At 43.6% G+C, this 25,113-nt stretch overlaps 2 protein-coding genes across 3 annotated transcripts in view; both read right to left on the minus strand.

Annotated features, from left to right (window-relative positions):
- Positions 1-11,617: 11,617 nt before the first annotated feature.
- Positions 11,618-16,015, minus strand: OSTC (oligosaccharyltransferase complex non-catalytic subunit). The gene is made up of 4 exons (XM_009918754.2): positions 15,790-16,015; positions 15,478-15,571; positions 13,639-13,836; positions 11,618-12,273 (listed from the first exon to the last, which is right to left on the minus strand). The coding sequence occupies exons 1-4, from the start codon at positions 15,926-15,928 to the stop codon at positions 12,255-12,257; spliced, it is 450 nt and encodes a 149-aa protein (XP_009917056.2). The 5' UTR covers positions 15,929-16,015; the 3' UTR covers positions 11,618-12,254.
- A 4,636-nt stretch (positions 16,016-20,651) lies between these two features.
- The window catches only part of RPL34 (ribosomal protein L34), a 179,450-nt gene continuing 174,988 nt past the window's right edge, over positions 20,652-25,113 (minus strand). The window contains exons 1-5 of one of the 2 annotated variants that reach the window (XM_069783020.1): positions 24,530-24,539; positions 23,454-23,529; positions 23,256-23,355; positions 22,396-22,499; positions 20,652-20,779 (exon numbers count right to left, since the gene is read on the minus strand). In XM_069783020.1, the coding sequence (XP_069639121.1) occupies positions 20,695-20,779; positions 22,396-22,499; positions 23,256-23,355; positions 23,454-23,518 (354 nt within the window). In that variant the 5' untranslated portion in view covers positions 23,519-23,529; positions 24,530-24,539 and the 3' untranslated portion in view covers positions 20,652-20,694. Of the gene's footprint in view, positions 20,780-22,395; positions 22,500-23,255; positions 23,356-23,453; positions 23,530-24,529; positions 24,540-25,113 lie in introns of those variants that run through there. The other variant, XM_069783029.1, reaches the window with a different exon arrangement.

Below are 25,113 nucleotides of genomic sequence, written 5' to 3' on the forward strand. Positions count from 1 at the left end.
AGGAGAAAGCTTCCTAAGTGAGAGGATGTGACCGTGTGGGGACAGTGAGCGAGGTTATCTCGGGACAGGCAGCAGAACAAAAAAACAGATTGCGTCAGCATGGGGAAGGATTGAGCAGGAGCGGAGGGTGTGTTGAGGCATGCTCCCAGGCAGAGAAAAGCTGAGAATAAACAGGGAGAAAGTTGCTGGCCAGGGATTTGAATAAAGGCCTTGGAAATGCAAAGAACTGGGCCACACTAATGAGGGCACTGGCACTTCCCTTTGAGCAGAAAGCTGGGGAGGAGGGTGGAAGGAAAAGAAAGAAAAGCCTGACATGGAAAACTGGGGAAGAGTTGCAAAGAGAGCTTTAGAAAGAAAGCAATCTGAAACCTCAATCTGACAGAGATAAACAGTACAGTTGGTCAGAAATTTGGTGGTAGAGTTTCTCATGATAAAATTTAATTAATGCAAAATCTACTATGGATGTAACTGAAGCGCCAAGGAGTCCTATACGCGGAAGAGGCATGGTGGAAACAGAGGCTGCCCTTGCCCCAAGGAGCTTACAAAATTACATTTGGCCGAGACGCAGCAGACGGCTGCAAACAGATGGGCAACAGGAGGAGACAGAGAGGCACTGTTGGGCTGGTCTTCGTGCCGGAGCAGAACTCTGGTCCTCTAATTTTGGAGGCACCAGAGGATCAGAGGCAGTTTTAAAGGGGGGCGTGCTTGGAAGAGAATAATGTAATATTTCAGCTTTTGGGGCACTTTCAGTTTATGGGGCACAAGCAAAAGGGCTAACAGAAGTGGAAATATGACAGTGCTCCTTTGAAAATGTATCAAGCGAGAAAGTTTAGCACAGTGGACTAATTGAGAGAGCTGGGAGTAACCGTTTCAATAATATATGAGATGTAAAGGAGGATGAAGGAGACACCAGGAATGATCTTGCAGTGAAACAGTCCACATCTCAGGAAATGGAAGAGACAGAGCTTGCCAACAAACTAGTAAGCAAGAGGGGAAGTACTGTGCTTAAAGTTTCAATAAAATGCTGCTGCAAAATTGTTGGGTTTTTCTTCTATAGAAAGTGGCCTTTGACAAAAGCATTTAAAAAGTCATTGTCACCCTGAAAATATCTAGAATAAAAAGAATTATTGTAAATACTCTAGTGGATGCTTGCTGCTGAACTGACAGTGCCTAACACTGTTGGTAGGATGAAGAACTGACAATTTGATCTAAATTTTATTCCTAGCTCTGCTATTAAGCTGCTACATAACTTTAAGTCAGACACTTTACTGTCTCAACATCCCATCTATAAAAGGGGCATAAAAAGAGCCATCTGTGCGACAGACATTAATGCTTTACAGATGCAGGCATCTGTAAAGGGTGTTGAAAGGGGTCTTTTCTACAGGCACTGATGCACACATTCTTCCTCCTATTTTCATTTATCTCCCTTTCACTGTTGAAGAGACGTCTACAGGACTTATTTGTAATAAGCTGTCATTTAAATTTCTATCCAAGAGAAACAAGAGACTCTCATTGCCTTAAAATACACTAGGGAGAAATCCCTACTAACTTAGGTAAATGCATCTAATAGATTGCAGTATTTTATGGGGGCTGTGTCAACACTTTTTCATGTTATGCTTCAAGACAGATGCCAGCAGGAAGAGGTCCAGGTTTTGGCACGAACTTTTCTAAAACCTTGCAGTAGTAAACTCACCCTATTTTATAACCATACACAGAGAAATCCTGGTGAAGTCCACATGGCTTTCTCTACCTCTGCAATCTATGTTCTGACTTTTAATTCTAATTTATGGAAATCAGTCATAAGTTCAATACTATGTCGTTCTTATCCCTGCACTTACTGTATTTTAACCATTTACATAGTCAGTTCCTTTTAGCCATTTAATTCCTTCCCCACCATCAGACATACAATGGATGTTCAATCAAAAGACTGAGGCCTTATTTTTTTACCTCTCTACATAAACACTGTAATTTTGAGTAATTCATACAAGTTTTTAATACTCCAGATTTTTTTTTCCTTTTATGAGCTATGTATGAAGCCAGCATATATGTAATATATATATACACCCATACAGGCTGACTTCTTAATTGACCTAGTCTGTATAAAGTGCTTTGAGATTTTTGGCTGGATGGTGCCATAGAAGTGCAAGTTGTTACCCTCTTGTATGCTTTTAAGCCCTGAAGTTTCAATCGGAAAATGAATTTAAGTGAAACCTACAGAAAAGTCTTTCACATACTTATACTTTAGCAGCAAGAAAAAATGCATCCAAATATACTCACCACTGTAATATTTCATATACACATTCATGTACAAGGCAGCATTAGATTTCAGTACGCTACTTTTAAAACCAGACTTCCCTTCCCAGAGTGAATAGCGTTGCAGCGACTGCCATCCAGTGGCGAACCAAGGCCTTAAAAGATGATTGAGGCTGCAGATAAGTAAAATTAAAAGGTGTCAAGGCTGAAAAAGATTAAGAGTAGTAGCTAATAACGATGCTGGAACTACTAATGGTAGAAAGAATTTCTGTAGTCAGCTTCAGATATTATTTATAATGTTTAAGTAAAAGACATTTATTTTCCAAATGTAGCTGCACAAAGGCAATACTTTGTACTGAACATCCAAAGTAGGTAAAATGAGGCTTGTTCAGTCACAGTCTAGTGAACAAGCTCCAGCTAAACACAACTCTTAGCCAAAATATTACAACCCTGAGTGCCCTCTTTGCACTGGTCTGTCTTTACTGATTTCAGTGAGGTAGCCTGGGTTTATCCATGTTTTAGATGAGACAATAAAATATTTAAGGTCACTATGTGTTTCTGCTGCCTTTTAAAACATTAGAGGCAAAAAACTTCCTCATACATCTAAAATTATTCCTGCTTAGGCTATGAAACCAAATGGTGATTTAAATCTAGTTTATTAATCATTTTGTTAAGTAGCAGTGGTTTCAAGCATTGTGTGCCTTGTGTACCTTTAAAAAAGGTCTGACGGAACATTCCATTTCCCTGGTTTTATGAGCCTCCATATTTATTGCCTTGTCTACTGTGTATATGAATCTTGGTATTTGTGACAGATTTTTCTTAGTTTGTTCCATTGTGTACAGACCATATGTTGTCTATGCTCATAAAACACTCAGTAATTGTATGTGCAGGAAAAAAAATAGAGTTACTTGCTAAGAAACTTAAGAACTTTCAGGTTATCCCTGCAGAGGTGTTTTTAAATCCAGCCCCAGGAAACAATTGCCTCCTTTTCTTAAGAGTTGTGATGAAACTTTGGCAGGATTCTCAGATGTATTTGGCAGTTAACTTCTATTGATTTAAACAAAAATTATGTACCTGAATTCCATAAGGATCTTGGCTTGACTGCTGTTGATGTAGATTTTGGACACAGGAGTGCCTTCGTTGGCTCCCTAGTGTAATGCCTGGGGATGCAGTAGGATTTTTATTGTTTTCAGGATGAGTCATGCAGGCAGCAGCACAACAGATGGTGCAGAGTGTAGAACAATAAAGACAAAGATATGAGACAGCTAAGAGAAAACTGGAACAGTCAAAGGAACAACCAGAGGATGAGAGAGGCTGAAAGGATGAGAGAAGCCAGGACGTTGAGCTTTGCCACAGATAGCAGGAGCTAATGAAGTGTGGAGTCAGTGCAGGGTGAAGTAGCTCAGACAGTGGTCAGCAGGGAAAATTAAAGGACCTGTAGTCAGAGCAGAAGGAACAGAGCTAGGAAAGCCAAGAGGAGCAAGGCTGATGGATAGCCAAGTGGCTGGTGGGGCTAAGTGATGGATTTCGGTGTGATAAAAGAGGAAGTACCAGAAAAGGAGGGATAAGAAGCGGAAGAGCTGAGGAGACTGATAAATAATACCCTTCAAAGGCAGAAATACCACAACAGTTAGAAAGAGAGCAATCAAAACCAGCAGTGGTGTCCTGAAACTCAGAAGTCTAGAATGACAGCAAAGAAACGAGGGATGGGAGCTGCTAAAAGACAATAGTATAAATCTCTCGAAAAGAGCTCAGGCTAGCAGCAGACCAGCAAAAGGAGATGAAACACAGTAGTTCAGAGCTGGTTTAACAATGAACTGTAGCAGAGAGAGGCAGACACGCTTGGGTAAAACACGGAAGAAGTTAAATTCCATGGGACAGTGAAGCACAGTTCCTGAAAGGAGGGATCTGAGAAGCCCGTGTAATTGAAAAGTCTGTTAGTGTCTTACTGCTGCTCCAGCTCAGAGAAGGCAGAAACAGAGAGAAAGCTCCATCAGCAAAATACTTCCTAGAAATATCATGGGCTCCCTCCATCCACTCATCATCCTGTTTTGATATGGCAGCTATACTGACAGCCACCTAATTGTAACACATTTCAGGTGAAAGACTAACATGGAAATTAGGAAAGGAAAAGGCCTTAAACATTCATCCATACATTTCTATTTTCCTTACACCAACAGCTAATTCATTTTCTGTTCTGGCAGTAGGCAGTTAATGGAGCTACTTTCTGCTGCCATGTCTAGGTCAGATAACTACTTGATTTTTTCAGACTGAACCGAGGCCAGCAGGATTCTGTCCTACAACTGCACAGCAGGGATATTTTTAAAGGACAGATTTAGTTATTTACAAAGACCTTTCCATAACTGTTTTTAAAGACAGAGAGCATCGGTGTTTGGAAGGTCAAAAGTTTCGTTCTCATCCATGGAATAACAAAGATAGGCAGCTGCTGGAAGACACTTCAAGAAGACAATCACTCGCCCAAAACCAAGGCCAGATGTATCTGCAGATTTTAACAGGCATTTGCCTAGCCTGTTCTTAAAGCTGTGCACAGCAGAAATTCCATCACCGCCATAGACCATCTAGTCCAGAAGTCAACTATTTTACCCTCAAAAATGTTTTTCTAGTGTTACCCAAACTCTTCCTTGCTGCTATTTAAGCTCTATCTACTACTGACGCAGAAACAAAATTACTCCTTTCCTTTTAACACTTACTTTTATGCCTTATATACATTGTAGTTAAAAGTTTTGCAAATATCTCAGTGTGATGTTGTATTGCTGCAAAAAAGGCAAACACTCCTCTTCAGCTCGCAGTGCACCAGAACCCAAGGACTTACTCTGAGAAATTACTCCCACATTTTGTCAGTTATTTTGCTTGAGTACCATTGGTATTTTGCACTTGTTTCTAGAAAGAATAAACCAGCCTACTTTTTTTAGGGCACTCTTTTTGATTTGTTAGGATCACTATGCATCCTAATTCTGCCCTTCCAGGAGCCTCTGAGTTTTATGGTTTCTACTAATTTATTAAGTACTCCCTACTCAATCCAGGTCACTGGATGTTGAACAAAACTAGCCACAGGACAGACCTCAAAAATAAAATATCTTTCCACTTTGATAAAAGGACATCAGCTAATCAGGAGACGCTCTCTGAAAATGGTTTTCAAAGTACTTTGGCATTGAGCTTATAGTTGTTTCGTCTAAGCCAAGTTTCCATAACATGCAAGACAGTATCAAAAGCTGCAGCCTAAACATCTGCTTTTCTTCTATCCATGGCACCCATAACTCTCATGTACGGCTTTTTCTTCACATGACTTATTCCTTAAAAATCCAAGTTGGCTACTCATCTTTTGCCACTTTCTTCCAGGTGCTTAAAATGCTTCTCCTGCCCCCCAAAACTTCTTCTTCAGGTGGAAGGTAAGCTTATTTTTTTATTATTCCCCATCCCTCACACTCTCCATCCACATTTAAAGACAGATGAGGTACTGGAAGGCTGAATATAGTGAACATATTACCTATCATCCAGGAGCTGTCAGGGATAGCTAAAAGTTCTGAAATTGTTTTAGCCTGTCTACTAAGTAACATAGAAAAAGTTTAACTTTCACTACTCTAGAATAGCACAACCAGTCTGAGTTCCTTCAAAATTTTTCTTTCTCTACTTCCAGCTAAGAGCGTATAATTACCACCACCGACAAAGGGATACCAGTCCCCACCTCAACATTGATCTTTGTAGTGAAAACTGATACAAAAAAGGAACAAAATTACAAATGTCAGTCTTTCGCATGGATAAAGCAGCAGATGATACCATATTGATCTGATTTATTCACAGCTAAATACTATTTCTTGCCGCCTGCAGGTAGAACACTTTAAGAGCTTTGACAGTTATAGAACCCATATGGGATAGTTACATGATGAAGTAAAACTCCATCTTTTACCCGAAGAACATTAGTAACTAAACTTACATTGTTAAACAGGAGCTCGGCAAGTTGCCTTATAGATTCAAGATACTAGATATCAGAATGCAGTGCCTTCCATCTGTATCACCAATTAAAACATGGTGCAAGTCAGACATGCTTGACTCCCATTATAGTGCCACAGCTGTTGCTTTAAAATGAGCTCATGGTCTCAGTCCAGTTCTTAGCTGACAGGTATCCATGTCAAACAAAAAGGACACCAGCATAATTAGTTCTTACCAAAGAAACCAAATCACCTAGAAACTCTCATATTCCTAGTAGCCGCTTCCCAGGAAACACTGCCCTTTAAGAAGAGTTCGATGCATTAGTTGTAATTTTTACTGTTACTGAAATCCAGATTTCTCCAGATTTCTCCAATCATCTGTATAGCTGAAAGGCCTCAATGCGACTGCAGAGCGTTACAAAATGTTCTCCTGAGATTCTTACAATTGTTCCAATTCCTCTCTTCTAATGGTTTCAACCCTCTTTAACCACGTTCTGGAAGAAAAATATTCTAAACTAACTGCAAAGTTGAGAATTGGCAATTAGAAATTATAAAAATAGGCCAGGGCTATTGCTGCAACCCTTTTTGTGAGGAAAATTGTAACACCAAAGGAACAATACAACTGTCACATTCACAAATGTACAATACCAATTACATAGTCACAGACATTGCTATGCTGTAGGAAAACAGTTTCCATTGTATGCAGTATTTCCATGCATGTCAGGAAAATAAATAAGAATTGCTGTCTTCCCCATACCCATGTTGGCTGCCTGTATTGGGAGCAGCAGACGAAATTTAGGATTGTCTCAGTTTCTAAGACTGTAACTTTTAAGAAGTCTAAGATCTAGTGCTTCCTAATTCATATATTAAGAACATATAAATATGTTTTTGCATATAAAATACACAATTGGAACTGGAAATAGGTAGAGTATAGTAACCATATCAAGCAGTATTTTGTGAACAAGTATCCAACTTAGCAAGTAGTTAACTGAGGCACTGTCAGCCTCCTAAGCAAAATTCCATTAAGCACAATATATTTAGAATTAGAATGCTGTAAATTAGTAAGAAAGTCTAATGGTGGTGCTCAAAAAAATTCTGCATCAGTCTAAGAAATGTGTCAGTTTTATTTCAGGCATCAATGTAGACTACTTCATACCAGTAAATAAACTTTACTGTAAAGAATATTATAGGTTTTCGTTAAGAATTACACATCTTTAAAAAGTTGGTATTTGGACTTACAAAAAATGCCACGCTTACCTTTATCAGCAAGAGTATTTGTCAGTATCTCCTCAAAATGGCTGAAATGTCCTTCTCCCTCCAAAAACTGCTTCAGTGGCACAGATCTTCCAAACATGTCTTGATTCTTGGAGAAGTAAGGAGGGGGGTCAGCAGAACTGCTACCATGGACTTGTGGAGGGCAGACTTTGGCCTGTTTAGGTTGCCAGAGTCCTTTGGGAGGCAGTCCTTAAGGGCAAAGGAGTCCAAGAAGGCTGGATGTTCTTCAGGAAGGAAATCTTCAAGGCACAGGAGCAGGCCGTCCCCATGTGCCAAAAGACAAGCTTGCAGGGAAGAAGACTGGCCTAGCTGAACAGAGAGCTTTGGCTGGAGCTCAGGCAAAAAAAGAGAGTTTATGACCTTTGGGAGAAGGGACAGGCAACTCAGGAGGACTACCAAGATGTTGTGAGGTTGTACAGGGAGAAAATTAGAAGGGCCAAAGCCCAGCTAGAACTTAATCTGGCTACTGCCATAAAAGACAGAAGGTGGGCTAAGGAGAATCTCCGCTCTTTATTAGATGTGACAAAGGATGAAGAAAAGACTCAGTCTTTAATAGTAAGACCAGTTCTTCTCTGGGTACCCAGCCCCCTGAGCTGGAAGACAGGGACAGGGAGCAGAACGAAGCCCCCATAATCCAAGGGGAAATGGTCAGCGACCTGCTACACCACTTAGAGACAAGTCTATGGGGCCAGATGGGATCCAGCCAAGGGTACTGAGGGAGCTGGTGGAAGTGCTCACCAAGACACTTTCCATCGTTTATCAAGCAGTCCTGGCTAACTGGGGAGGTTCCAGTTGACTGGAGGTTAGCAAATGTGACGCCCATCTACAAGAAGGGCCAGAAGGAGGATCCAGGGAACTACAGGCCTGTCAGTCTGACCTTGGTGCCGGGGTAGGTTATGGAGCAGATCGTCTTGAGTACCATCACATGGCACATACAGGACAACCACATGATCAGGCCCAGCCAGGGGATCAGGCCCAGTCAGCATGGGTTTATGAAGGGCAGGTCCTGTTTGACTAACCTGATCTCCTTCTATGACAAGGTGACCCACTTAGTGCATGAGGGAAAGGCTGTGGGTGTTGCTTAACTGGACTTTAGCAAAGCCTTTGACACCGTTTCCCACAGCATTCTCCTGGAGGAACTGGCTGCTTGTGGCTTGGATGAGCATACTCTGCTGGGTAAAAAGCTGGCTGGATGGCTGGCCCAAAGATTGGTGGTTAAATCCAGTTGGTGTCCAGTCACAAGTGGTGTTCCCCAGGGCTCGGTATTGGGGCCAGTTCTGTTTAATCTCTTTATCAATGACCTGGACGAGGGGATCAAGTGCACCCTCAGCAAGTTTGCAGATGACACCAAGTTGGGTGGGAGTCTTGATCTGCTTGAGGGTAGGAAAGCTCTGCAGAGGGATCTGGACAGGCTGCATCGATGGGCCAAGGCCAATTGTATGAGGTTCAGCTAGGCTCAGTGCTGGGTCCTGCACTTGGGTCACAACAACCCCATGCAGCGCTACAGGCTTGGGGAAGAGTGGCTGGAGAGCTGCTTCGTGGAAAAGGACCTGGGGGTGCTGGTTGACAGCTGGCTCAATATGAGCCAGCAGTGTGCCCAGGTGGCCAAGAAGGCCAACGGCATCCTGGCCTGTATCAGAAATAGTGTGGCCAGCAGGAGCAGGGAAGTGATCTTCCCCCTGTACTCGGCACTGGTGAGGCTGCACCTTGAATACTGTGTTCAGTTTTGGGCCTCCCACTACAGGAAAGACATTGAGGTGCTGGTGAAGGTCTAGAGCACAAGTCTTATGAGGAGCGGCTGAGGGAGCTGGGGCTGTTTAGCCTGGAGAAAAGGAGGCTGAGGGGAGACCTTATCACTCTCTACAACTACCTGAAAGGAGGTTGTAGCGAGGTGGGTGTTGCTCTTCTATCAAGTAACTAGTGACAGAATGAGAGGAAATGGTGTCAAGTTGTGCCAGGGGAGGTTTACGTTGGATAATAGGAAAAAATTCTTTACTGAAAGGGTTGTCAGGCATTGGAACAGGCTGCCCAGGGAAGTGGTGGAGTCACCACCCCTGGAGGTATTTAAAAGACATGTAGATGTGGCACTTAGGGACATGGTTTAGTGTTCGACTTGGCAGTATTAGGTTTACAGGTGGACTTGATGATCTTAATGGTCTTTTCCAACCTAAATGATTCTGTGTTCTGTTCCACAATTTGCAGAAGTCTGGAAAAAGTCTTGGGGAAAAAAAAAGGAAACCAGAATGTCTGGTCTTTTTTATCTGGAGGTATTTTTCAGCTTAACTCAATTAAGCATAAGATCACTTGGATTGTTAAGGGTTCATATATATATATGCTAACTTCCAAAAGCTACACACGTTATATGTCACTTCCTGACTGAATTGACTAGGCATCATCACTCAGAGATTATACTGAAGCCTACAGAGGAGCCACGGATTCAGTATTTTGTCCAGCAAGAGAGCCAGAAAATCAAGAGGTCTACACTTCAGCCTGACTCTTTTCATTGCATTTGGAAATAGGCCAAACTTCTGTTTTTAATCATGGAAGGATGTGTTCCTATAAGCTCTGCTTTGCTTTTACCACAGTGTTTCAACTTTGTTTTTAATTTCCCACTGCACAATCTAGTTCAGTTCACCCTAGAAGATATGAGAACCAAACACAGACTGATACTGTCACTAGTTACAGGAAGTTCTCTTTCAGTCACTGATGGATTCCTACTGCTATCCTAAACCGCTGTAGTAAAGGCCACCTGCTGTTAGCTATAAGGAACAGCAGACATTTACAGAAAATAATACCAGCCTTTCTTTAACTGAAAATGGGATTCCTATAATGCATAGCAATACCTCTTCTTTGCAGTTGATTTGACAGCGCTCAGTAGAAATTTCTCCTTCAGTGACCAAGAAGCCTCCAACCCACATACAAAATGAACCAATTTCCAGTTATGCCTTCTGTACATCTTCCTACCCATCACACTCCTAATTCTGGGTGGTCTGTCTTCTGCTCTGCATTCATTTTCCTGTTGTCTCTGTGCCTCATGCTTTGGCAGAGGATCACACCAGATCTAGTTTGTAGCTTGTGACCAAACAAACATAAGGGATCATTCAATGTTGTTTGTTGCAGAGAGAGTCATCATCTTAGTTTTGCTCTCCTGAAACTATCTTCTACCTTACAATTTTAAGTCCGCTTTGTTTGTTCCAAGTTATGTCACCTTGCATGCAACAGTAATCAAGTGCATTTCATAGACCACAGGCATTCAACTATGCCATTAAAAGCACTGTTTAAGACCATGCTCATTTAGAATCAGCTGCAAACTTGGAGGCTGAAGCTGAACTGCAGTGGGACAAGTACCGAGCCAGAGGAATCTTGATTATATTCAGTGAAGTGACTTTCAGGTTTGACTTCCCTCTCAGATGTATTAAAAAGTTGACTTACATATCCAGTTATTTACTTACATCATATCAATACTCCCCCCTGAAGGTGAGCATATGTCTCACCAAAACCAGAGTGATCAAAAGATAACCACTTTGAAAAGACTGGAAACTTTGCAGTTACGAGCCTCATAAAACAGCTTAAGCTACCTTAAATCTTAATAACATGTAAGATGAGCAAATGCAGAAGTCACATTGTACGTAAGAATGAGGGAGTGGAAGTGACATATCCTGAGGGCAGATGATTAAGAGCTAGCTCAGAAATTTGATTAAGTATGTGGAATAAACAACGTTTCTCACTGACAATTATTATACAGATGAAAATAGTGCTTCAAACAACATGGCTTTCAAAAAAGACATTTATGGAGATTTAGAGGGATCCTTCCCCCAGTACGCAATACATTACTTCAATGAAACACGATAGTAACATCCAATCTTTTAAAATGAAGACAAAATAAGTTGGAGCCTCACCTCTCACACAAAAAAGCAGCAGCTTCAGGCTACTGATAACAGTATGTCATTTGGATACAGTACAAGTTCATGGAAAATATGAGGTTTCTTGTCCCTGATATTAAAAAAAAAAAAAATCATTATCCAATAGTGAAAAATAAAGCTGAAATTATGTGGTCATGGTACGGTATGGCATCTCAAGCCTGGATGTAGAACAGGCCATGCACACAAGAAAGCTTCAGAAACTGCATAGAGTTCAAATAATTTTGTAGAAAATAAGTTTTATTTGGCTCCTTTCGTACACTTTTTCAAAAAGAAATGCACATTCATACAGTTTGCCTTTCCCAGTGCATGTCTGGATTTGCTCACATAGAGCCATTAGTATCAAGGCAAAAGGTGCCTTTGAAATCATTTCAGACACATTGTATTTTGACTGTAAAGCATCCAAAGTTATTAATTTTCTAATTATAACTTGGGAAGAGACGTTTTAGGTGTTTCTTCTCTGATTCACACATGTAATTGTCCCACACAGGGAAGAGGGGACAGACCTGCAACAAAGAACTGTCAAGCCAATGGCTAATACTTATTTCAGGTAGAGCTAAAGATAAGTTCTCTATTTCATACTGAGTTGGGATATAAAAAGAAAAACCCAGCTAGGTAACTTGCTCTTTTCAAAAGCTCTAAAACAGAAATGATAAAACATTGCTTCAAAACTACAAATCAGCCACTGGTAGTGAAAGTTTGTTTGCAGAGAAAGCACTCTTTCCCTAGTTGTTTCTTACAGCCAGGTCTCTTTCCTGTTGATGGTGACTATGGAATTTGTTTCTTGCTGCTTCTTCTTAAACACTTCATGAAGAGGAGTAAATTCAGCTTGGGCTTTCATACATCACAAGAGGTACTAACCCATCAAGTAGCCCCTACAGAAAAAATTTAAGTTAGAAAAAAAGTTAGCAAACACAGGCAGCCCTCCTCAAAAATCAAGAGAAATATGGTCTTAAAACAAAAACTTCAGACTGCCAAAAACTCTGCTAATCAAGGCTAATTAAAACAACAAATCCTGTCCAAGGTACAAACTGGCCTGCTTAACTACACACTCCTCCCTCAGCTGATTTTCTTCAATGAACACTGAAAATTGATTAGCCCATTCTCAATCTAGCTTTGGTAATTGTTTGGAATTTTTGAAGCCCAGGTTACACCCTACGAAAGGTTCTTTATTTGTACCCTTTACACAAACTACCAGTGTTAAGATATTCAGTATAACCCAACATTTTCTGACACTCAACACAACTCTGGTCTCTTTCTCTTCCATTTCTCTGAAACCCTGTTTCTTTAATGAGTTTAAGAAAAAGAACTGTTAAGACACTTGTGTACTTAATGAAACAAGAAAACATAAAGCATCAATGAAGCAAGAAAATATAGAGCAGGTCCCTATCCAGCTACCTGCTGCCAAGGAACCTGTCACTTCTGTGCTATGGAACAAACTTTTTAACTACATTTAACTACACTACAGAGGTTAAAAAATATATTTAAGAAAGAAGGAATGACTGTCGTTGTTAAGTCAACGCCTCATGGAGCTACTCCAAAAATTAACTACCAGTACCTCCAAACACCAGGTTCCAGCTATTCTAAATGAAATAGATGGACTGAGAAATAAAGAGGGGGTTGGAATTGAAAATCCTGCATTTGGATTTTGCATAGCCTCGAGATCTTTCCTACTTTTTGATGTGTGAATATAGACATATTAAAATGTCAAGTATATCGTATGCATCAATATTACATTCAGTTTTCCAGCAACAAAAAAACCCTGAGACATCATCTTCAAGACTGCTTCAGATGTTTCTGAACACTTGTACCGCTGCCATCAGTTCTTCTAGTTAAGATCTCTCATGTACACTGTCACTATAATGAACTCATTTGCCTTTTTTCAAGTTCTTTGACACTTGCTTTTTCCTCAAAGGCCTACCTTGTAATTACTTTTACCCGACCATTACATACTCAGTCTACCTTAAAATTAATTCTAAGTCAGACTCACTAATCATATCTTCTGACATACCAGGAACTGTCACCTTTTTTTTAACCACAGTGCAATCTTACAGTAGCTGGCCCCAAAAGCACCCCACCTCATTTGAGGTAGCTTGTTCCAAAAAAGCGTTGAAAAAAGCAACTTATAGCCAAGCTGCAGATCTTGACCATACCTCACTGTATTTTCTGTTACTCTTAAATTTAACAGAGACACACATGAGCCACGAAAGAGAAGAAAAGCTGAAAGAGTAATCACTTACGGCAATTTCATCCTCATGAAAACTCTGGCCATGAAGAAGCTCAAAAGCACGCTGACAAATCCAATAAAGAGCAAAAGAAACCTATTCAGCTTGGGGATATTTGGTGCATTGGATCGATCCAGAATTATGAATCCTAAGCCACCCATTGTGAAGAGGAAGCTGGATGCAAGCCCTTCCATAATATATTGTCCATTTACTCTGAAGGAAAAAAAAGGGGAGGGAAGGGAAGAAGAGAGAGTCAGAAAAAGATTAGTTTTAAAGAAACTTTATATTTCAAACCCCATGTACTCAACCTGCTTTAGCTGTACAAATTCAACAGGATGATTAACTTTGATGGCTGACTTTCTAACAAAAAGTAGGTATGGAAACTGACATTATGCAATTACATCAAGGCTTTAATATGCAATTTATCTCCGGGACTGATAGTCTGCAATGTGACCAGTCAAGCATACTAGTGGTTTTATACATAACACTGTATACTAATGGCTACCACGCAAGCTCATCAGTTTTCAGAAATATCTGGTCTGAAGTAGCACCTGGTGTCACAGATGACTCGAGGCATGGAACCATGACCCCATGGCCACTGAGCTTTCCAAGTCTTATGTCCATCCCGATGTTTGCGCAGCAGTGCCTGAATCCTCATCTGAGTACAAATCCCACTCAAAGCACTATGTCAGCACATGAAACATCTACTGGTTCCAGCACACAGCAAAACCAGTTCTAGTCTGCAGTATATTTTGCTACCAGCTCGCTGAGCTTGCACATATCGATTGTGGGGACACAGCCTGAAAGTGCCCTGGCTCTCTGTCAGTCCACATGGCTGGACTTCCTTCTTACAAAGCTCAGATGGAGAGAGGGGAAGCCGAGATGCGGAAAGAAAGAATACTGCACCTGGATCATGAGCCTCCTGCTTCCCACAGTCACTGAACCTTTTTCCTATCCTTGTAATTAGCAATACTAGCAGCCTCATAAATTTGGCATGGATGAAACTACTGTGGACGCTAATACAGAAATGAAGATTATCATTATTGTCTCATATCCTGAAAACAAACAACTTCATCTTCTTTCATGTTGTTTTCACTGACTTCTACTAAAGTGCTATCAACTCCCAGCACTAGCCTGATTCATCTACACTGCAACAATCTAAGCCAGTCTGACATATACTACACCTAGTTCAAGTCAAAATCTGTACATGAGGCATGTCACAGACCTCACAGATTCAAAGAACTTTTTTGGTATTTAACAAAAACCATTATTTGTTTCTACACACATAAAAAACACAGTTACAAATGTAGATTTCACCCTCTTCGGACCAATTTGTTGCTAAGCAGTCTCTAGCTTATTTTCAATAATAAAAGCAAAAAAACTCAAAGACGACACTGTTGTTACACATTTGTAATTATGCTCCCCACCCTCAGACACAAAAGTCCCAATTATGTTAGAGTTTAAAAGACCAGAACCAAAAGTTTCACAAACATTATGTATGCTGCTATGAAGTATGATCAAATGTGTCTGCATCCGCTATAAAACTCAACTTCAATACCAAGGGTTTGGAAGAAAGAGAAGTACTGCCAGCTCAAATCTTTTTTCTTACCAGACTTTTCATTTTTAGAAGTTTTAGAAGGACTGAGGTTTTCTACTTCCATTGGTTTCAGTGCTACTTTTTTTTTTTTTTCCAAATATTTGCAAACCAGAGACTGATACAGAACAGATCCTGCCTTGCACAGAGAGCTCCACAAAAAGGAGATGCACAGCTCTGTAAGCCGTGTTTATTCGCTTGCCCTTAAGTGTTTGCAGCACCTCACTTGCAGGGGCAGAGCCCCGCTCCTGCCCTCCTACCTGTACGCCAAGAAGGCCACCGGCCTCTGATGCCCGTGTTCGTCTGTCATCGACCCCACGCTGGGAGGTTCCACAATCACGTCGTAGATAATCCCTGTGGGGAGAAAAGCAAGCATCACCTTTGACGCACAGCAGCAAACAGCGAGAACTGCCCCGACGCCGCAGGGACGCTCGGAGCCGACCGAGGTTCCCGTTTCACGCCCTATTTGGAGCCGGACAAGGGGTCGGCAGCAGCAGCGGCTCTGCCACCCGGGGCAGGGGAAGAGCTACTCCGTAAGCGGGGTGTCCCGCTCACACCGGCCCCGGCCTCACCTCCGGTGATGAGGAAATAGGACACCACTACCAGCGCGTAAACGGTCATGGCCGAGGGCATGTGCACCCAGCTCGGCCGCTTCAGCTTGATGTTGGGGCACTCGAGCACGGCGAAGGGCAGGCGGTACAGCGTCTCCATGGCGGCGGCGGCGGCGGCACGGCTGCTCCCTGCCTGGCTCGCCCCGCCGCGGCCGCCCTCCGCGACCGGACACGAAGGCGGAAACGGAAATTGGCTGCTACGCCCTGACAGGGGTAAATTAACAAATAACAAAAAAAAAAAAAAAAAGGAAAAAAGCCAAGCTAATGGAACGACCAAAAGTTACGCCAAGGCGAGAAGGACAGACGTAAAGAGAGACCTTTTTGCTGCGCAAAAACCATCTGGAAACGCAGACCGCCCGCCGCCGCAGTCTCTAGCTCTTACCCACCTGCCAGGACCCAGCAGCACTGACGTGTCGGTGCTGGGTAACGGCGAGGAGCTTGGGGCGGGGCCGGGACAGGGGCGCGGGCCCCGCCCCCCGGGCTGGGCAGCCACGTGGCCGCCCCTGCCGGCTCCCGCCGCGCCGCGGGGGGCTGGCGGCCGCGGACACGCGTGTGCGCGTAAGGGATCGCCACCAGCCTCGCTTATGGCATACTTCCCACGGGCAGGTGCAGCACCGGCCCCGCAGCCAAGGCGCCGGCAGCGCTGCGGCAGTTTCCTGGCAGGGGGGAGGAAAACCCAGGCCCGGCGGGTGAGCTTGGACAGCCGGGCTGGGGAGAGGCAGGCCCGGGGAAAAGAACGAGATCCGGAGTCGGCCTCCCCCAGGTCCCTGTGTTTGCAGGGGAGCGGGGCTGGGATGCCCCTTGCCTGCACCGCGGGATGTGGTGTCCACCCTGGCCGGCAGTCGGAGGAGAGCTCAATGGCAGCACACGGAGAGCCGGGGGAAAAGGTGCATCAAACCAGTAGCTGCTGGGAGCAAGCGGGCATAGACCTGGGTGTATACAGACCATCCTACACACCCCTGTAAAAGTATGCGAACGCCTCGTTTGCCCAGGCTGGCAGCAGGGCCAGCCTGCCACTGTCCTCAGCTCAGCAGAGGCTCGAGATGGAGAGAAGCACCCAGGCAACGCATCAGGGAGAAAAATTCCCTGGTTTGAGTGGAAACTTGTCTAGTTCCTCTTGCTTCGTGAACAGGGGCAGGGGAGAGCCCTTCCTGGAGCAGTTCTGTCTTCTCTGTACCTTTGTCTAAGCTGAGGTCAAGTCTCCTGACAGCATGGGAAGCGTTTCCTTCAGAAGAGGCACCTGACAGCCAGGGACTGAATCGGAGCGCTAGCTGAAGAGAAGTAACAGGTCCATTAAAAAAACCCAAACCTCAAACACCCATGACTGATGCCTTTCAGCAAATGTAAATTAACACCAGAGAGAGGCAGTAAAAACCATCTCGATACCAACCCCTCACTCCAGGTTATGCAAGTGTGTTTAAAAGCACACGCTCCAGGTGAACGCGCCCTGCCTCACCGAGCCATCCAGCCTACTACCCACTGCACAGAGGGCACCGGCAGCCCTGAGGGGTATAGTGCCCCGAACAACTGCCCCCATACCTATGCTGCAGCCATCTGCTCAGAGAAAAACTGTTTAAAAAATTAAGGCCTTATTACCATTTCACTGACACTTTTCCTAACGACTGCTTTTATTTCTGCCTACAGTGGTGATACCACTTCTCCTAACTCAGTTGCCTTTCAGTGCAATCACTTCATTTATAATTAATCATTTTCAGTCTTAGCCCTCCTGTTTGGAAAAATCTCCCTCTCTGTCTGATTTGCCTGTCAACAGAAGTTTATGACACTTCCAATTATTCCAAAAGTATTCTCCCTCCAGCTTGCCTCCTTTCCAAAAGCTCCAAGGAAAACTCTAATCTCACAGCTTTTAATGTAAAACAAGAGCACTTTGGGGGCAGGTTAGACACACCTGCCCTACTTGCCGCTCCTGCTTTAAAACCGGTTTCCCAGCATGCCAAAGTAATGAAGTTTGTACTAGCACAGTAAGGCAACAACTAATAAAATTTTAACCTGGTAAACTAACTATAGTAACAGCACCTAGAAATGTCACGGTACTAATGTTAGTCTTAAAACCTCCTTTAATTAGCTACAGCCTTTGGAACAAGTTTTAGCATAACCCGAGCTGAAGAGAAAGAAACGCTTCATACTTAAAGCTACATGAATTAGCTGCAACGTTTATCCATTTTGATTGACAGAATCATTTTAATGAGTTGGGACACTGCGACAAAATTCTTGGGAGATACAGCTCCTTTCACCATGCATGGTGTTAAGTCAGTTATCCTGGATGACAGCCATCTCCTGTTGTCAAACCCAGGAGGCACCAACAGCACCGCTGTGAGTTTGCAGGCAGTTGACCCAAAGTACCAGCTCGCTGCCACCGAGAGGGCAGGTCTTTCCATCAGCTCAGTTTTCTGTGATCTGTTTCTTGGCTGACTGTACAGCCTGACAAGCTTCAGAGCTAGGCATGGTGTGAACAGACAGCATAGAGTCAGGAGGAGGAATCTGAACACATCTCAGAGCCACAGCCTGAGCAGACTCCACAAGTGGTCTTAGAAACCTCTTCAAATGGCATCCTCACTGCTCCCAGTAAATCTGCGTGCTCAGTAATTATTTTTCCTCCTTCCTTATTGCGGTGGTGGAGCTCGCCACTTTTTGAAAAAATTGTTATCAGTTAAAATAGATACCGGCTTCTTGTCAGATACCGAGTAGTTCCAAAATTCAGAGCTGGGGGTGAGGAATAGCACTGCACTGCACCCACAGGTAATGCAAGAATTATCTCAAGTGTGTTAAAAGTACTCCTGGATAGCGTTAGAGGCACATTTACAGTTCTGTCTACAAAACAGATTGAACCAAAGCAGCAAAATGAGCTGTTGTGAAAATGAGTGGTTTGGACCGCTTAAAGAATCACCGTCAAGGGTGTTAGCAAAAAATGATTTAATAGGAATTTATAGAAGTGCGACTTCACAAAGTCCTATGGCAAGGTTCACTCTTAATACATGGATGAAACGTACGAAGGAAAATTAAGTTAGAATCAAACTAGAATGATTTATACAGAGACCAAAAATGCAAAAGGGTAAGAGAGAAACTTACATAGGAAAATTGAGTTAGAATTGATTTTTTGTGATTTGCACAGAGATCGGAGATGTAAAAAGGGGGGAGACCCTCCCCTCCTGTTGAGTCACAAGGTTCAGAGAAGACCCTCTTGCTTTCTAAACTCCTGATGGAGCTTAGGTGCGGCTGCATCCACTCCTAGTCCCAGACTTGGTCAACCGTTTATGTCTAAAGGGATTATGTGCGTAGCAGAACAGTGACTTACAGATTCAAAAGTGCAATACTTATACTATACTTGCTATCGGATCCCCAGCTCAATTCACATGCGCATGCTCACAGACTCCAAGATATATATATATATAAAAACCCAAAGGTATACCTGTTAAAAATTCCCCTTGAGTTCAGCAAAACGTTCACATCAAATGTCTCAATGTTTTCTCAACAGGCGACGGGTTGAGCCTCAAGGAGCAAAGGTTATCAGCCCAGGTCCTGTCAGCTTTTGGCAACAGTCCTCCAATTTTCACAAACTGGAGAGTTTGTGAGCTCTGAGAAGCATCCCCGTCAGAGAGGGACACTGGTTGCAGCCACTGTGGTCCAGGAGAGCTGAAAGGGCCTCATATAGGACCACTGTTTATAGGTTCACAAGATGATTGGCTTTAGTCATCAGCAAATTACTAGAATTCCAGGAACACTGGCACCGTTTACACAGGAGCTACGATTCAGATAAAGGAGGTTCCAAGGCTGTCAGGGAATGACTACGATTCAGATAAGGGATGCTCCAAGACTGTCAGTTATTCCTGCTCCTGTTCCCCACCTCCGCCAAGCAACAGGAGTCCTTGGTATGGTTAGTGCCACTCCCCACCTTAGCCATGCAAGAGTTCCTGGTACAGTCAACGGACACTTAACTGCCCAACTCATTACACAAATGCCAAGGCCTACCAGGAATTCCTGAGATTATAGAGCAGCTCGGGGTGTGTGCGTGGGGGGAAATACACCAGCACACAAGCCCATTTCCACTTTTAACAGTTACTTTTTACATTACCATTACATCCTCAGTGATAAACCAACAGAACTTTCGTTCAAGTTTCAATACCAGCGGCCTAAACCACTACTCTAAAACCTACTTCTGGAAGCCATTAAAGGTCTGTCCTAGCTGCACCCTGGAGCTCTGCTTCTATCATACCTCCAGCTCCTAACCCAGGAACAGAATACAACAGCTGCAGCTTTCTTCCAGGAGATCCAAAGGTAGCAGTATGCAACTGTCTGGTGGGTACAGCACTGGCTTTGAGAAGTAAGACTATTCCCCCTCACACCCCAAGTAATGGTAACTATAGCACATACTATTGAAAAAAAAAAACCAAACAAAAAAACTCCACAAAACTACCTTAGGCCTATTCTAGCTCTCCTCTTCTTCATCTGACAATTTCTCTTCCAGTCTTTAGTCTTAAGTCTTCTTTTGTTTGCTTTTCTTTTTCAGATTCCTAACTTTATTCTGAGCCAAGTCCTCTGATGACTTCATACACAGCTGTTGCCATGAAAAAAATCTGCATTGCTCAAAGTTGCTCCAATCCCTCAACACGATTGTGAGACAGAGCCGGGAGTCCTGCTTAACCAGACCTCCTTCCACCTGCTTGATTTCCCTGTCTGCAGGCAGCGCAGAACACAGCATCGTGACTTATGGGGCTTGCTGCACCAAAACTCAATTCTGCATTATACAAGCTGTGAGAAGCAGCTCCTACCAGCTTTGACTAGCACATGGAATGACAGAACACAAGAAAAGTGGAGCTTTCATTTATTGGGCTGAAACTACAAATAGATTCACTTTGACTTCTGGCTCTGTGCTTGTGCCTTCAATACTTTCACAACGATCTTCTGCTCCTCAATAAGAAAAGCTCTTTTGATTCTGGAAAGGAGAAATAACAGCTTTAGGACATGTATCTACTTAGGTGAAAACACAAAAATAAGATAAAGTTACAATTAGTTTTGCTGTCTCCAACATTCACTGCACGTGTTAGTTCCACAATTACATAAAAAGGGAAACCATTGATTTTTTTGTCAGCATCAAAACACAGGCACTGTGGCACTGTATGAATGTAGTGGTTTGGGGAAGAAGGCCTAGTGTGCCTGCCAATTTAGGGTGAGGGGCTCGTAGGCAAGCAAGGTAATACCTGATGGCTGAACATTGGAAAAATTACCACCTTCACTAACTTCAAAGGCAAAAAGCAAAATTCCTCACTAGCAAATTCATTTAGATGTTCTTAAAATCAGAATTGGTGTGACCAGTCATGGTCAGCTCTCTTCCTTAGAACTACAGAAAACTTTATGTGAGTCCAGTTATCAAAACAAGAACAGTTCCCCTATCAGGACTAAAGCTCCTTGCACATAAACGGGGAAAACTCTGGCAGGTCAAGTCATGCCTAAATACCATGTCTTCCAGAAATAATGGAAGGCCACCATGCAGATGGACCTATGCTATAGTACTCTCACATCAACAGCCTATTTGATGGTTTTGAGTTAAAAGCACAAATATACCATACACACTCTACCTCAAAACATTAAAATGCTATTCCACATGCATTTGGTATATATGGCTACTTTTGCAGTACTCAAAACCTACCAAAGATGCCTGAAGAGATGCAGGCAAAAAGCTGCCAACTGCAGGGAAGCAGGTGACTGTGTTTTTTGGTTTAGGCAGAATAAGGCATACTCATGTATTAAAAATGAACTACCAAGTTCATAAGTTTGGCAAAACACTCAGAAAAAAATTGCCTTTTAACACAGAAAAGTTATGTTACAGACCTGCAGTTGTAACAACCTGTCTTCAGTAGCACCTAATGCGATTTAACTTCGAACTCACACAAGCAAAAAAAAAAAATGCTGGCAAGATTCGCACTACAGATGAAATAACTGGCATTAGACTGCTGACTCCAGAGATCTGCTTTGATTACCATTCACAGAGATGACATATTCTTTATAATACACACTTTTTCCTCAAACTTGCCAAGAAGTATAGCATCTACAGTTGTTACACAGTAAAACTGGATTCAGTGAGGCCCAACAAAGGCCATCTTAAAGCTTCACCAGATAAAGATGCTTACTACACAACCAATTAGTATCGGAATCCCAAAACACCAGAAAGAAGCAAAAAGCTCAACTGATCTTACACTCATATCTTTGCATAAGACAAAACAGGACAACAGAAGAGAAAAATCTTTACTATGGGGGTTCAGTATAAAATATAAAAATCCAGAATGTTTAGCAACAAAGTAACAATGCAGTAAGAAACTATGAAGAACATAAACTCTCTACAGAGGAACTCCACATACAGTAACTAGCTCAAATCCAAGGGACAAGATCGCACACATCACTGCAAATGTGCCCCATGCTTACCCTCTCCATTTTACTACACCAATGTCTCACAAGTCTTCAAAGTTTTGGTCCACATTATGAAACACAGTGATATGTAAAAGTCTCATATGAAGTAACCTCAAGAATAAAGTTAGCTTTCTGTAAGCTTACCTGTCACGGACACACTTAGCACACATGGAACCCCCATAGGCTCTGCTAACATGCTTCTTTGTTTTTGACAGCCTCATAAGAACTTTAGGACGCACAGCACGAACCTACAGAAAGCAAAAATGAGAAGTGTATCATAAGACAGTAATTTTGGATAATGGCCATATAAAGAAAATTCACTTTGATAGTTTAAAAAAGCACCAACACCTGAAGTTGACTATTCAAGATGCAAAAAAGTGGCTGAAGTCGCAGCTTGTTCCTTCAGCATTCCTAAGCTGATCTTTTCATTCTACCACAGGGGTTCGCCAACAGATTCATTAAAAAATTGTTTATAAAAAGGTTGTTTTCCCAAGGGTAGGAACTGCTCAAAGGTTGACATTACTCAAGCATTCCCATCACTGCTAAGAGCAATGGCATTACACCAAGATTACACCACATTTTGGACAAAAATATAACGTGAAAAACATTCATTCATTTTTTCTAAAACTGGAAGTCAAATATGGCTTATAGCTTTTTTTGAAAGTCTACCTAATAGGTCCAATTTAGACTTTTAAACCTGCTACAGAATCATCTCAGTCTAGCTCTAAAAATTTCAGCCAGTTACATCTTATAAAACAAAAAGGTTCAGATATAACAGCAATGAAAACAACAAGCATTAAAAAAGCACTTACTCTTTAAGCTTTCAAAGCTTATTTTACCAGTTAAACTTTACAACGTTTGGAGAAGAATATTTTAAAGAATGTTGTTCCAACAAGAATTCATCAATAAACAGGCATGTTGTATTACTTGAAAAGGCTCTTTGTACTGAAAAAACACTGCTGTAAGAAAAAAAACAACCCTATGCCAGTACAGCTAATACTTACACCACGAAGTCTTCCTGGGCATATACCACATGCTGACTTTGGTGCCTTCCCCACTTTCTTAGTGTAAAGGTAAACAATCCTGTTCCCGGGTGTTCGGGACCTAAGTATGGCAGAAAAATACTCAGTTAATGTAATAATCTAAACTTAAACTTAGCTTTCTTAAAAAATAAGTCTTCTCAGAAACTATGTCTTACTTACAGTCTGGTCTTGTTGGAAGCTGTGTTGTAGGACAACCTACGGCGGTAGGTCAGGCGCTGAACCATTTTTTACACCTAAATTAGTCAAAAACAAAGCAGCGCTAGTTTAAGGGCTCCATGTCCACATGTAAGTTCACATATCACAGCAGCACCTGCACTGAAGCACTGGGCCAGACCTGAATCAGCAGTGGCTGATTCTGTATTAGTATTAACAAAATTAAAGCATTTCCTCATCAATGACAGCCAACAGAACTACACTAAAAAACAACAAAACACGGGACAGTGGGTTGACTGGGATTTGCAATGAAGTTCGTCCAAACTAACTTGAACGCAGTACGACGTCGGGGTCTTGCCTGTATGATGTTAGCTCCCCTAAAACATTCTTAAAGCTTTAGCACCTGTGTATTTTCTCATCAACGTAAGCTTCGTTGGCAAGGCTGAAAACTTCCAGCCGAAGCAAACGCTATCTTCCCCCATCCCATCTGACAGCAAACTGCATCGGTCACACCCGAGGCCCAGACCGGGGCCTTCTCCGGGCCCAGCACAACGCGACGAGGGCAGCGACACCCGCAGTACCCGGCTTCCGCAGCGGCGCAAGGGAGAAAGGCCCCAGCGAGGCGCCGGCAGCCTTCGGAACCCCTCAGGGCAACCCGCCGCCGCCAGGGCTGTCACTCCTCGGGCGCTGGGCCGGGGGAAAGCGGGGGCCAGCGCAGCAGCCCCCGCCAGCGGCTCGCAGCGGCCCGGGAGACGCGGGCCCCTGCCGGGAGCCCCGCCGCGGAGGCCTGGGAAGGCCCAGCCTCTCCTCCGCGCAACTCTGGCCCCGCCGCCGGCCCGAGCGCCGGCAGCAGCGCCGCCCGTCCCTCACCACAGCTGCCCGGGGCCCCTGGCCGCCCCCGCCGCCCGCCGGGCCGCGGATGGGGGCGGATGGGCGCCGACAGCCCTCATCGACCCTCCGCCATACCTGGTGCCGCCGGATCCGGAAGAGGAGGCGGAAACGCGCCGTTCAACATTGAAATAGTGGCACTCTGGAACCCGGAAGGAATAGCTGTGGCTCGTCTCCCGGCCGCGGTGGGGGTGGGCGCCGCCATGTTGTACGGAAGCGGAGGCGCACGGGTGGCGCAATGTTGTATGGCTGAAGCGGGGCGGGGCGCCGCTCAGCGGCAGGAGCGGGCTGGGAGCGGGCTGGGAGCCGGCCGGGCCGGCAGCGCTGACGCGGCCAGCGGGGGCGGCGGAGGTGATGGAGCGGGGGGGACGTGGTAAAGCACGGCAAAATCCTCTCTGCTGCAGCTGCTTCACTTTTCCCCGGGATCCCGGGAAAGCACGTCCTTTCTCCCCCCATACACCACATTTTTTTAATTTTTTATGTTTTACTGAAAAACTATTTTTATAAAACATCAGCTTCTTTCCTCATGGAAGAACGTTTTGTTCTTTGTTATGGTAGTTATGTAGTCGTAGGCCCATAAACCATTTCTCAGTGTGCTGTTCTAAGCGCTAAATTACAAGCCACTCATCCACCCTTTTCCGCGCCAAACCGGCAGATAACACACCTGGAAACTGTGTGCTCTTACGCAAAAACTTACACGGGGAGAAGGCTGGTCCCCCTCGAAGACTGCGCCCCTTCTCCTGCCAGCCTCGGTGGGAAGAGGGTTGCACCTTCCCTC

The sequence above is a fragment of the Haliaeetus albicilla genome, chromosome 1, assembly GCF_947461875.1.
Source record: "Haliaeetus albicilla chromosome 1, bHalAlb1.1, whole genome shotgun sequence".
Taxonomy (NCBI): Eukaryota; Metazoa; Chordata; class Aves; order Accipitriformes; family Accipitridae; genus Haliaeetus; species Haliaeetus albicilla.

What these genes read in the sequence shown, in the direction of transcription:
- OSTC (XM_009918754.2), bottom strand. Translation starts at nt 15,928, where the DNA reads ATGGAGACGCTGTACCGCCTGCCCTTCGCCGTGCTCGAGTGCCCCAAC. An exon ending in CTATTTCCTCATCACCGGAG is followed by an intron (nt 15,572 to 15,789) that starts GTGAGGCCGGGG and finishes TTCTCCCCACAG; the next exon opens with GGATTATCTACGACGTGATT. An exon ending in GTGGCCTTCTTGGCGTACAG is followed by an intron (nt 13,837 to 15,477) that starts GTAGGAGGGCAG and finishes TTTTTCCTTCAG; the next exon opens with AGTAAATGGACAATATATTA.